The sequence below is a fragment of the Equus caballus genome, chromosome 23 (genome assembly GCF_041296265.1).
Source record: "Equus caballus isolate H_3958 breed thoroughbred chromosome 23, TB-T2T, whole genome shotgun sequence".
Classification (NCBI taxonomy): Eukaryota; Metazoa; Chordata; class Mammalia; order Perissodactyla; family Equidae; genus Equus; species Equus caballus.
This window is the reverse complement of record NC_091706.1, coordinates 50,811,190-50,824,342: the sequence shown is the minus strand read 5'-3', so window position 1 is coordinate 50,824,342 and position 13,153 is coordinate 50,811,190. Positions and strand designations below refer to the sequence as shown.

The window sequence follows — 13,153 nt, the reverse complement described above, 5'->3', positions numbered from 1 at the left end:
CTCACTGGCAAAACATTAGTTATTTTAATGTGAATCCTCCACACTCAGGCCCAAACAAACTTTAACGCTCCAGTGAAATGTTTGAAGCTTGCCAGACACAGAAAAAGTTAGAAAGTTGCCCCACACAGTCTGTCCACTGCCCCATCACTTCACTCCTCTCTCCTTCTCACGGATATGAGAAAATACCACCCAAATCTCTTCAGATTTTCTAAAACCAACCATCACAAGTCAGAATTAGCAACTGAACTTCTGTGTTTCTAAGAATAAATAGAAGAGACACTGTACCGAGTCTTCAGTTTTGTGACTATTCAAGAGGTCAGACAGGAAATCTTCATGAAGGCTCTCTCTTCGAATCAGGGTAAATTCCCTCAGGAAAACAGCCCCTTGGCTTTGGTCTCCGCATACCTAGAGAGATAAGATAGCTGAATTAAGCCTTCAGACAGAGCCTGGGGGAAGGGGGCACTGAGGAATTAATGTCTAGGAGTTGTAGAAACCTCTTGGATTCATTTCAAGTCTGATTAGAGCAATCAAAAACAATGCACACAAATACATATTAATGTGAGAGCCACTAGAAGATTCTGGCATTGTGGCTCCTCGGATGGATGTCAGGAAAATCCCCTGCTAAGTTTGTGCCTCTTAATTGACTGGTGTATGATGGCAATATTCAGTGATTATAAGTCATCTTTGTGGCCTGACCCAGCGTGGTCAGGCTCCTAGATTCATTCCATTGGGCTACCCATACGTATTTGCCATGTAGGGATCTTAGACCCCAGTGATCTATCCCTAGTCCCATACATCTGAGCACCTAGGTGGATCCTGATGTCCCATTAACATCTACCAGATCAGAGGGGCTGGCCTGAGCCCAGGACTGACTCCCCGAGTTCTTCAAGTGCTTTAGGACCAGGTGCACTTTGGACTCTCTGGAGGGAGATATTGGCGAACTTTTATCTAGAGCTTATCACATACCAGTTTCTTTACACATCCTATCTTGCACCAGCCTCAGGAGGTATCAGTTATTAGCCACACTTTACACTTAGGAACTGTAGGTACAAAGAGTTTGAGGAATTTTCCAAGTTAGTAAGTGTTGAAATCAGCACTTAATACAGATTTGACTCTAAAACCTTCTTCTTTTCATTACATCATTTTGCTACCGAGCTACTCAAACCTCCTCTGGCGAAGGACAAATTGTCATGTAACTCCTATAAATTCAAGGAATAATCAGTTCACTAAGGCCTCCCACTACCTCTCTGAGCCTCGATTTACCCATCATAAAACAGGAAAGATATCAGCATTATTGGATTGCTGAGAAAATAGGAGATAAGATACACAAAGTACTTAATGCAGTGACTTGCATATAGCAAGTCATCAACAAATAACAGCCATTATTATCATCAAAAGCACATTCTGCTCAAGGAACAAGCAAAAGTCTAAGCTTTAAACATTCATGAAATCTTTGACCATATTTATAACATCTGCAATGGCTATTATAAATGAGTGTTATATTATCTCCATAGTGTTTTAACTTTTTGTTTTATACATACTGAATTTTATATCTTTTTTATGGTATTGATAATACCAGTAAGGAATATGTTGTATGTTCATCATATTAATTTAGACCTTCTTGAATGTCTGTAATAGTTCATAATAAATTAAAATCATTTTAAAACCCAAGTCTTTTGGAAAGGAGTATAATTGTCTATAATTTATATGCAAATAGCCTCTATTGTTAGATAGTATAACCTGTATCATTGTGGTAGACAGAATCTTGGGCTCCTTCACTCCCTAGTGTCATATCTGTGAATATATTGTTTAACACGGCAAAAGAGACTTTGCAGATGTAATTAAGGTTACTTATTAGTCGACTTCAAAATAAGATTATCACCTTGAATTATTCGGGTGGGCTGTATGTAATCATATGAGGCCTTAAAAACAGTTTTCTCTGGGCTGAGGGCAGAAGAGGAAGTCAGAGAGATTCAAAGTGTGATAAGGACTTGACCTGTCACTGGCAGCTTGAAGATGGAGGGGGACCCGTGGGAAGCGTGAGAGGGAAATGAGTTCTGCCATCAATGAGTGAGTTTGGAAGAGGACCTGAGCCCTAAATGAGAACTACATCTTAGGCCAATACCTTGATTTTAGCCCAGTGAGACTCAGCAAGAATCCAGCCATGCCTTGCTGGACTTCTGACCTACAGAAATTGTGAAGTAATACTTTCGTTTTATTTTAAGCCATTAAATCTGCGGTAATTTGTTATGGCAGCAACAGAAAATTGATATAATCATCAAGTTATCTTGTTTCTTCTACATTAAGTTTCGTAAGAATTAACCAGTACTAAATAAGTAGAGGTAGAAGTTGCAAAATTAATTCTTGGAAATGTATCCTTCTAGCTAAGCTAACTTATTCCTATTACATTTAAAGTTAATTTTCTCCTAGTTCCTTTCCCATCAGGGTCAATCATTCCTTGAGTCTATAGTTAAATACACTTCAAAACCTGTCTTGACCGTGTAACTTCCCTGCTCAGAAGCACTCAGGGATTCCCCACTTCCTACTGGGTCCATTACAAATTCATGGGCTTGGTCTTCAGGATCACCCACAGCTCTTCAAGTTCTAGATAAGGAATAGCTGTAGTTGTGCAGCTCTCTTTCTGAAAATGATCAAGACCCAAATTTATAGTGACCTAGAATTGGTGCATTTTAACTTTTTTTTCAAAAGGACTAATGTATGCTGATCACTGCTGAATCTTATACATTATGAATCATTTCTCTGTAGGGGAGGAAGACGTTTCCTCTACCATCTCTGGGTTCCTCTGGCTGGAGAACGAATTAAATTCACATGAGACAGAATAGCAGGAGAAAATTAAACAAAACATGTATACATGGGAGAGGTCAGGCAAGCTGAGCAACTCGTCAAAATGGCTGAAGCCCCCACCTTAAATATCTAAAGACAAAGGAGGATGTTGGGGGTGAGGGGAGTCAGTTACAAGAGGTTACCAGAAACAGGAATAAGATTATTATGCAGATTTAAGTCTTTGTCTTCCCCATTGATTAAGAGTTTCTAGAAATAAGGTCATTTCCCCTTCTTCCTGGTAGAGAGGGAGATATCTTTACAGATGGAGAGTTCCCTTACAATGTAAATGTCTCTTACAAAGGGTAAGTAAATTCTACTTTTCAGTTGCTTTCCTGTCTGCAAAGGAACCAGCCTCAAATAATCATCATGCCAAAGAGACAGATCTTGGGGTGGCCAATTCCAGGCCCCCACATCTCCAAACCTTCTAGGCTATTTTGAATTTTAACTCGATTATTCAAGATGGTGGCTGCTTTTAGTCATTCAATGCTAGAATTCTTGAAAACTAAAGTCTGAAGAGAAGACTAAGAAACTTAGGTGCATTGTCTTTGTGAGAATTTTTATGCCTGTGGAAAATACGTTTCTTTTGTTAAACTGATTAAAGAAAGACAAAAATGACTCAAATATCCTCCAAAAAAGATAGTGAGATGTCAAATATAAAGACTGAATACTCACTAATCCTGCAAAAATGAAGGATATTCAGCTGTCAAACAAAAATGGCAAGTAATAGGATATATTGGAATATATGAGGAAGCCATTTGGTGTAAACCTAATTCAGCCTGACCTTGTCTTTCCAAAAGGGCCTGACCGAGGCCATTGAGCATGCATTGTATATCTGCTTTAGAGATTCCCTACGGCAAGAGCAAAAGGCCCTTGAGATAAAGGTGCAACTTCCCTCCCCCTCCCAACATTGGCGTCTCCTTAAGGATTAAGCATCTTTCCTTAGGCTAGGAACTGATTGCTGCACTCACCTGTGACTGCCCAGCTCGAGACAATAGACTTGCCTCTTGCTACGCCCACCAAGATAGCAGACCCACTACCTGCTGTGTCCATTAAGCCCTCTGCAGACAGGGCAATCTTGTGACTATTGTGGGAGGGACATTTCAATCATATGTGAAACACCCTCTTTGAGGGTATATAACCGCCCTACCGCCCTATGTACCCCCACTTCTTTGGAGTGCTCTGTTCCTTTGTGGAAAGACTCTCCCAGGTTATAATCCTCAGATTTCAGCTCAGAATAAACTCACCCAAATTTTCATTTACAGATTGGTTATGGATTATTTTCGTCGACACAGCAAACCTTTGTCCTTTGGGTTTATACTTGAATTCTCAATCATAACTGTGTATTTGTTTTAGAAAGAGCTTCTGCCTGTTTGTATTTCCTGAGATCCTTGACATTTTATAAGTCTCATAATTCTCACCAAGATGCTCAACTTACTAAACACTTTTAATTGATACCAAGGAAGAAGGTCTTAATTAAACTAAAATTTAATTTAATCCTGAGAACAGATAAGAATATACAAGTTATATGAATGTAATTACACCCATTTTCCCCCTGTAGATATCCTGAGCATGTCTGTCTCTAATTTCATTTCTATCCATGAACACTATTAGTAATTAAGCAATTTAAAATACCCAAATTAATCTAGTCAGTATTAAGTTAGTTTTCCATATCTGGATCTATCAACCATGGATGATAATAATTATATTTTGTGTGTTTTAAAACACTGTTATGATAAAGGAGATACATAAATATATAAATATACATAAAAATACATAAATATTATATAAATCTTATACTTCTATTTCAAGCTTATTTTTTAAATTATTTAAATCCAAAGTAGTACTTTACTCATTCATTCTTTCATTCATTCATATGTACACACATTTACTCAAGTACTGTCTCATGCTAGGAACTTCACTATCGGACATATTTCTTCCTTTCAGGGCATAGCCATACTAATGAGTACATAGATGTGACAGAAACTGCTAGATGCTCACGAAAAGCCACCATCTTCTTATCATCTTTGGTACACACCTAGAGCACATTTCCAAGCCTCCTTGCAGTTAAGGTGGTCAAGACTGAGTTTTAGCTGGTGGAAATAAAGGGTGCTACTACCAGGCCTGGTACATAAATATCTCCCACATTCCCTCCTCCATGCTCTTTTGCCCTTGGGTCTGTTTGGAACGAAGACAGTCTAAGATAAATCTTGGAGTCAATTGCTAAACGTGGCAGAAGCTCCATTAGCCTGGCTCCCTGAATGACTGCATGCAGGAAGGACATCCCATGACCTGTTCACTTACTTAACACTGTATTCACTTACTTAACACTGTAACATGATCAGGAAGTAACAGTCTACTGTGTTTGAACCATTATCCATTTTAGAGACTATTTGTTACTACAGATAATCTCCCCTAATTAATACAATGAAAAATTGTAGGTGAGCACAGGACGATAAGAGAACACAGAGCAAAGGTGATTACTTCTCCCAGAAAGGTTATGAAAGGCTACAATGCTGGTTAAAGGAAGTGTGGACAATTTACCAGCTAGACAAGGGGAACGAGAATGGGGAAGGAAGATTGCTGTTTCAGGAAGAGGGAACAGCCCAGGCAACGGCATGGGGGCTTGACACATCTTGTTTCGTTTGGTGTGTTTTAAGTAGTCTACAATGAGGAGCGTGGAGTACATGACAGCAAGTGACAAGAACTGAATTTGTACAGTGGGCAGAAGCCAGATTATGAATCATGGTCACTGAAAGACTTAAGCAGCCAGTCTTGTTTGCACTTAAGAATATTTTGGTGGCTCTGAGGAGCCAAGACTGGAGATGAGGGGACTAGTTTTCAGATCATTGCAGTTATTCAGATAAGAACTTATAAAGCCCTGAGGGGCTGATGGGGAAGGAAAGAATCATAAGATTCGGTGGCCAACCGAATACAGGGAATAAGTCTCAGTTTTTGCATATATTTTCTGGCTGGATTTGAGCAGAAGAGCTGAGTGGATAGTAGCACACTCAACAAAATGGGAAATATAGGAGGAGAAGCAAGTATGTGGGTTATATGAGGAGTTTGGTTCCAGAGAAGTGGAGTCTGAGGTGCCTAGGGCAAAGACAGCTGAACTTCATGCATAGGAAGGAGACTGTTCTGGAGAAGATATGTAAGCGTTGGAATCATCTGGGGAGTACATGATACTTGCCCGAATGAGCTTGCCAAGGGAAAGTATGGAGAGTGAGAAGATACGAGAGTTGAGATAAGAACCCTGGGGGGCACTGATATTTAACATGTCATTTACGGCAAGAGAAAATATTAACAAGAAGAACCCAAACTTATACTGACTTTCATCATTTTTAGACTTCCTTTTATTGGTTTTCTATGAAATACATTGATGACAGCCTTACATCCAACTTATCAGAGAGAATTAGTTCCCTGAGAACAGAGACCATGGCTCATTGGGCTATCAAGCCCAGTCCCCGAATTCAACAAAACATTGATGGAAACTTGAAAATTTCCAGAATAACTCAGATTTTTAAAATTCTATTTGCCATGATCAAACCAGGTATTCTGATTTTTGATCAGAAAATATTGTTACTTTATATTTGACACATCAAAACTCACCTTGCAGTTATAAGGTAGTTAGCATACCATAAAAATGCATCAGAACTGGCACCCCATGGCATTTTGTGGTTCAGTGGTGTTAGTTCTGCAGACAGGAAAACAGAAATGTGAGAAGTGGAGGAATTTTGTACATGGTCAGTGGCTGTGTTAGGATTAAGGACCAGAGACAGAATCTCTTAAAAATGCAAGTCTCTGCTGGATTCAAACCCAGTTATTCACCTGCAGGAATAGGCTGAGAAACAAGTAATCACTACTGAGACACCTATCTGTTTCTGTAGGATTTCTAGACTCCTAAGGACTGCTCCCCAAGAAGCATGAAGACTGCCACGTGCTAGAATTTGTACCCTGTGATGAAGATTGCTTCTCCAGTTGCAGTCTGATTTCCAGCTTCAAACAGTGACTCCTCTTTCTGATTGTTGGCACACCAAAGTACTCCTCAGAGAACCCAGGAATGTAGAAATACCAGCTCCCAGAATAGAATCTCATTAGATCCAGGAAGGCATGGAAGCAATTTATTGTTGTGGTATACGTTCTCTCTAACGGGGCTGAGCGATCAACCATACAGAGATTTCAGAGAGGGACATGGGTAAATACATGAAACAAGGGAGTCTTTCAAATTAGTCCCTATTCTCTACCCCATTATGGGGAAAGGCGGTAAAGGTAGTTTAAAACTAAAACAACAAAAGTCACTGAATAATAAGAAAAGCTTTTGCATTTGGCTTTAGGATCCAGTCAGAAACTCAAACTACATCTACGATATACTTCTGTCTTCTACTTCACACTCCCTCCCATCATGACCTGGCACCAATCATTTCCCTCCTCGACCTGACTTTCAGTGGCTCCAGATACTACTAGTTATTCTGACTTGACTGCTCACAATGAGCACGTTTGGTGTAGTAAGAAAAGATAAAAATCCTCCCTCAGAATTTCCTACTCCTTTTAAGTTTGCTCAATGAGTTGTGACTAGAATTTGGAAAGCTATAATACAGAGCAACAGTGGTTCACCCTTTGGAATCTCTACTATAATTAAGGAAGAGTTATAATTTCTATAGAAATTGTAGTGTTGATGATGGCAGTGGATTATGGTTGGAACTTTCAAGCAGCTATAATGTTGTGACTCCGGGAGAGGTGGCCATTTACTTGTAGGTTGGGAGAAAGGGCCGTAGAAATAATAGAAATTTAAATATACAAGCATGCTCTCTAATTATCAGTTTATTGTTCTTGTTTCTTCATTTAGTTTTTTGTGAAAAATGAAATGTAGCCAAGCTTATGTCCCATGGGGGAAGATTTAGGTTTCAATATTACTTAAAAAGTGTAGCACTGAAAACCACAGTGTTAGATTTTTTTCCTATCAAAAAAATTTTGTAAAGTTTATTTATGCCCATATTTTGGTTCATCATTTACTAAGAATTAAGATAGTGAAGTTGTAAATTCTCATCAGATTAGAATAATAATTTAAACAACTTAAGTAACTGGCCACTGTGTTATCTAAATACACACCTGTATTTAAACATCACTAGATAGTGAAATGATTGGTGCCAAGGTTATGAGTTCTTGGCACAAGGGGCACCCTCAAATGTTTATTGAATAAATAACTCAATAGAAAGTTTCCTTGGAGCCAAAAAAATCTGTAGCTCCAGTTCTGAGAATTACTACTAAGTAATAGGAGGAAATGATGAGATCTTACATGGACCCAAAGAGCCCATGTACTCCTGCCTTCTTAGCATCATTACCATCTGATCCTAAAAATTGAAGTGACCCAGAGATCAAGGGAAGGAAGAGAGAAATCTGTTCCCAATGTGAAAGTCTAAGTAACTTCCAGTTTGAAGGAAATCAAGCCAAAGGGTGACTATCCTATCACTAGCTCTTAAAATATTGATATACTAAGCCCAGAATGAGAATAGTTCAAAATGAAATTAAAAATATTATCTAAATTTTCAAAGAAGTAGACTCTAAATAGAAATAAATATAGATCTTTTTCAATAGAACAGAATTGATAGCCCAGAAATAAAACATACATCTACTGAAAGCTAATCTTTCACAAAGGAGCCAGGAACATTCAATGGAGAAAGGAAAGTCTCTTCAATAAATGGTGTCAGGATAATTTATTTGGTCAGCCACGTGCAAAAGAATAAAAGTAGACCATTATCTTACACCATACACAAAAATTAACTCAAGATGGATTAAAGACTTGAATGTAAGACCTGAACCCATAAAACTTCTAGAAGAAAACTTAGGCAGTATGCTCTTTGACATGAGTCTGAGCAGCATATTTGCAAGTACCATGTCTCATGCGGCAAGGGATACAATAGAAAAAATAAACAAATGGAACTACGTCAAACTAAAAACCTTCTGCACAGCAAAGGAAACCATCAACAAAACGAAAAGACAACCCACCAACTGGGAGAAAATATTTGTAAATCATATATCTGACAAGGCATTAATTTCCAAAATATGTAAAGAACTCATACAACTTGACAACAAAAAGACAAACAACCCAATCAAAAAATGGGCAGAGGATATGAACAGCCATTTTTCCAAAGAAGATATACTGATGGCCAACAGGCACATGAAAAGATGTTCAACATCACTAATTATTAGGGAAATCCAAGTCAAAACCACAATGAGATAATACCTTGCACATGTCAGAATGGCTATTATTAAAAAGACAAGAAATAACAAGTGTTAGAGAAGACGTGGAGAAAGCGAACCCTCAAACACTGCTGGTGGGAGTGCAAACTGGTGCAGCCACTATGGAAACCAGTATGGATATTTCTCAAGAAATTAAGACTAGAACTACCATATGATCCAGCTATTCCACTGCTGGGTATTTATCCAAAGGACATGAAAACATGAATGCATAAAGATATATGCAGCCCTATGTTAATTGCAGCATAATTCACAATAGCCAAGATGTGGAAGCAACCTAGGTACCCATCAAGGGATGAATGGATAAAGAAGATGTGGTATATATACACAATGGAATACTACTCAGCCATAAATAAGGATGAAATCTTGCCATTTGTGACAACATGGATGGATCTTGAGGGTATCATGCTAAGTGAAATAAGTCAGAGGGAGAAAGTCAAATACCATATGATCTCACTCATAAATAGAAGACAAAAACAACAAACAAACACATAGAGACAGAGATTGGATTGTTTGTTGCCAGAGGGGATGCGGGGAGGGAGGAGGGCAAAAGGGATGATTAGGCACATATGTATGGTGATGGATTGTAATCAGTCTTTGAGTGGTAAACATGATGTAACCTACACAGAAATTGAAATATAATGATGTACGCTTGAAATTTATATAATGTTATAAACCAAGGTTACCACAGTAGAAAAAAATAAATAAAAATTAAAAAAGAAATACCATATGATCCAGCTGTTCCATTTCTGGGTATTTATCCAAAGAACATTAAAACACTAATTCAAAAAGAAGTATGCACCTCTATGTTCATTGCAGCATTATTCACAATAGCCAAGACTTAGAAGCAACACAAGTGCCCATCAAGAGATGAATGGATAAAGAAGATGTAATATCTCTATATACAATGGAATGCTACACAGCCATAAAAAAGACAAAATCATGCCATTTACAGAAACATGGATGGACCTTGAGGGTATTATGCTAAGCGAAATGTCGGACAGAGAAAGACAAATACCATATGATTTCACTCATATGTGGAAGATAAACAAACAAACACATAGATAAGGAGAATAGATTGGTGGTTAGCAGAGGGGAAGCAGGTTAGGGGAGGACAAAAGGCGTAAAAGGTTACATAAGTATGGTGACAGATGGAAACTAGATTATTGATGGTGAACATGATGCAGTCTTTACAGAGGCTGAAATATAATGATGTAATCTGAAATTTACACAATGTTACAAATCAATGTGACCTCAGTAAAATAATTTAAAAATATATATATAGATTTTTTAAACTTTATTAAAGGTCCTGACATTTGATAACAAATTGAGTTTGCCTGATGTTAGTAAATTCCACTTGGCAATAAACAAGAGTTCCTGATTTTTGGAAGGGAGTTAATCATTTGGCAGTCTATTCCTGGTAAGACTATTCTAATGGACCCAAATGCTGTGAAAAAAAAATCCAGTTTATACTCAGTGGCCCCTTTCTATTAATCCCAATGACCTCATTCCTGGTTGCAATATTCTAAGGCAGTGAGATGGGGAAATTAATGAATCATAATTCAATTGTAAAAAATAGGAAAAAATTATAAGCATATAATCTTACTAAAGAAATTTCCACATTATAATGCAGGAGGAGAAGTATTTCAGAGATTTATTAGAATAAGTACTAAAATAATAATGTTTATAAGTGTCTTCAAACTCACAGTCACCCATTAGAAGAGGTTTAATTAGCTTATCATATGTGAGAATCAGTGACTCTGCACACATTCACAGATTTGTACGGAGAGCTGGGGGCAGTGGCATTGAATAAACTGCTTTCATTGTACCAAGGGTCCACTTAGAAAACCATCTCCTTAACTTTAAAAGAACTTTTGGGGGCCGGCCTGGTGGCACAGCGGTTAAGTTTGCACGTTCCGCTTCAGCTGCCCAGGGTTTGCCAGCCCAGATCCTGGGTGAGGACCTACACACTGCTTGTCAAACCATGCTGTGGCAGCCATCTCACATATAAAGTAGAGAAAGATGGGCACGGATGTTAGCTCAGGACTAATCTTCCTCAACAACAACAATAAAAAGGAATTTTTGGTTGTTGCATTGGTGGGTAACTACATTGTTTTAGACAGAGATTCTGTGATGCCGTTATACCTATCCATTCCTACTGCTACAGCAGACTTGTCTGGGAAAATAAAAAGATTCTTGAAGTAGCTTCAGGTGTCCCCAGCTAATGGCTGCCAACTATGCGAGCTGATTAGCAGTGTTATACTCCCTGAAGGAAAGGCTAAATATGATCCCCAAGAAGATCGGTGGGGGAGTTAATGAAAACATTCTTATAACCATATTTAAGGCACTGACATTTATATACCTGGTGTTTGGAGCTTAAAAACATTTCAGTATTCTGTTTGTTCTTCTACCAACTTTAATTACCATTTCTAAGGATTGCAAAGATAATTGCTAAAAGGTTAGAGCAGAAAGAAGTGAGATGGAACATGCTAGTCCAAAATGTTCAGCTGGGCCTCATAACTCTTGGTACAGATGTTCCTGGTTAGTTCAGGTCTGATTTAGAGAAACAGCTATAATATGGTCTGAGGCAAGGTGACCAGATGTAGTTGAATTTAAAGATCTGTCCCAGAATGTCAATGAAAAGAAACCCCATTACCCCAGCAGAATTACCTCTATGGGGTTGGGGTGGGGGGGTTTGGCTTAAAAAATATCTACTTTATCTTTAAGGTAGCTAGATATCTATCTTGACAAGATAAAGATTCTTAAAAAAAATCAAAAGAATGAAAAATAAACAAACACTTAGATAAGTTTATTCTCATAGAACTAGAAGTTAAAGAAAAAGTAAAGAAAAAGGAGCAAAAGAAATTCCATCAGAGGGTATGCACTGTGTGTAATGTGGGCTTGATCTATTGATTTTCCTAACTTGCTAGAAACAGGTGCTGGAATGAAAGTGCAAGGAAGGACTTTAGAGACCATCTTCACCAAGCTCTTATCTTTTCAGGTGAGAGGAAACATACACTGCCTTCCTAAGTATAGGGTAGAGAAAACACGTGGGTTTTGAGACATCTCCCTATTTGGCTGTTTTGCCAAATATGTGAGATGGCAAAACAGCCAAATAACTCAAGAAAGGCAGAAACTTTCCCAAAATATACAGCCAATTCTCTTCTTCCTTATTTTCCTCAAACATTTTAAGACACATTCTTAGCAAAAGAGAAACAGACTACAATTTCCAGAATTCTTAAGATACTCGGCTTCAGGATATCTGACAACTGTGATTCAGATCTATACTTACACAAAGAAAGAACAGATGAAACAGAAAAGGAAGAACGTCTGTGCTCTACTCATAAGGCACATTATTGTCACATCTTCTAATGACAAGGAGAAGCAGACATGGTCTTGAAATCACTTATGCATGTGTTTCTATGCTTTAAATCTTATATGTAAAAATTAAACACTCATGTATGCCAAGAATTAAAAGGAGAGAGATGAGCAGCTAGAGGAGAATTTTAAGATGAAGAAAAAAACCCAGAAGAACATAAAGATGTCTATGGACACACGCAGTGGCAGAAATCAATCTTTTTTGATTGTATACTTGGCAAATGTTTCTATAGATCAACATTATTAGCTAAGCTAAGCTAAGAGGAGTTGGAAGTCAGGGTGCTACTCATATTCTGAATCAAGATAAAGGTTAATTAGGGCAGGAGCTTCTTTCTTAGCCCTTGTTTAGCTTACATTAGCTCCTTTGGGGGACATAAAGATGTGCCCCCCAGACCTCCTGCTGCAGAGAGCTTAATCAACAGTCGGTCTCAGATACTCTACTCTTAGTCTGCCTCCTTGCTGCCCATGGGCTGCTTCCAGCCAACAGCTGAGCACAGCAGAGATACTGAAGCAGGTCCATTCCTGAAAGATGTGGAGCTCCTGATGGGGACTTCTGCTCAAGGACTCCCCACTGTCTGGCCAAAACTTTCTCAGCACTGTGCTGCTCTCCAACCTTTCTGTCTTCTCTCTCTCCTTTGCTGGGGACAGCCTGAGTTACTGCCCCATGGCTCTT

The 13,153-nt window shown here is 38.4% G+C and overlaps 1 protein-coding gene across 5 annotated transcripts in view; it reads right to left on the bottom strand.

Moving 5' to 3' along the window:
• ADAMTSL1 (ADAMTS like 1) overlaps nucleotides 1–13,153 on the bottom strand; it is an 859,827-nt gene that overhangs the window by 629,338 nt on the left and 217,336 nt on the right. For 3 of the 5 annotated variants that reach the window (XM_070248240.1, XM_070248241.1, XM_070248242.1), the window contains one exon: nucleotides 286–405. In XM_070248240.1, the coding sequence (XP_070104341.1) occupies nucleotides 286–405 (120 nt within the window). Of the gene's footprint in view, nucleotides 1–285; nucleotides 406–6,453; nucleotides 6,542–13,153 lie in introns of those variants that run through there. The other 2 variants (XM_070248243.1, XM_070248244.1) reach the window with 2 other exon arrangements.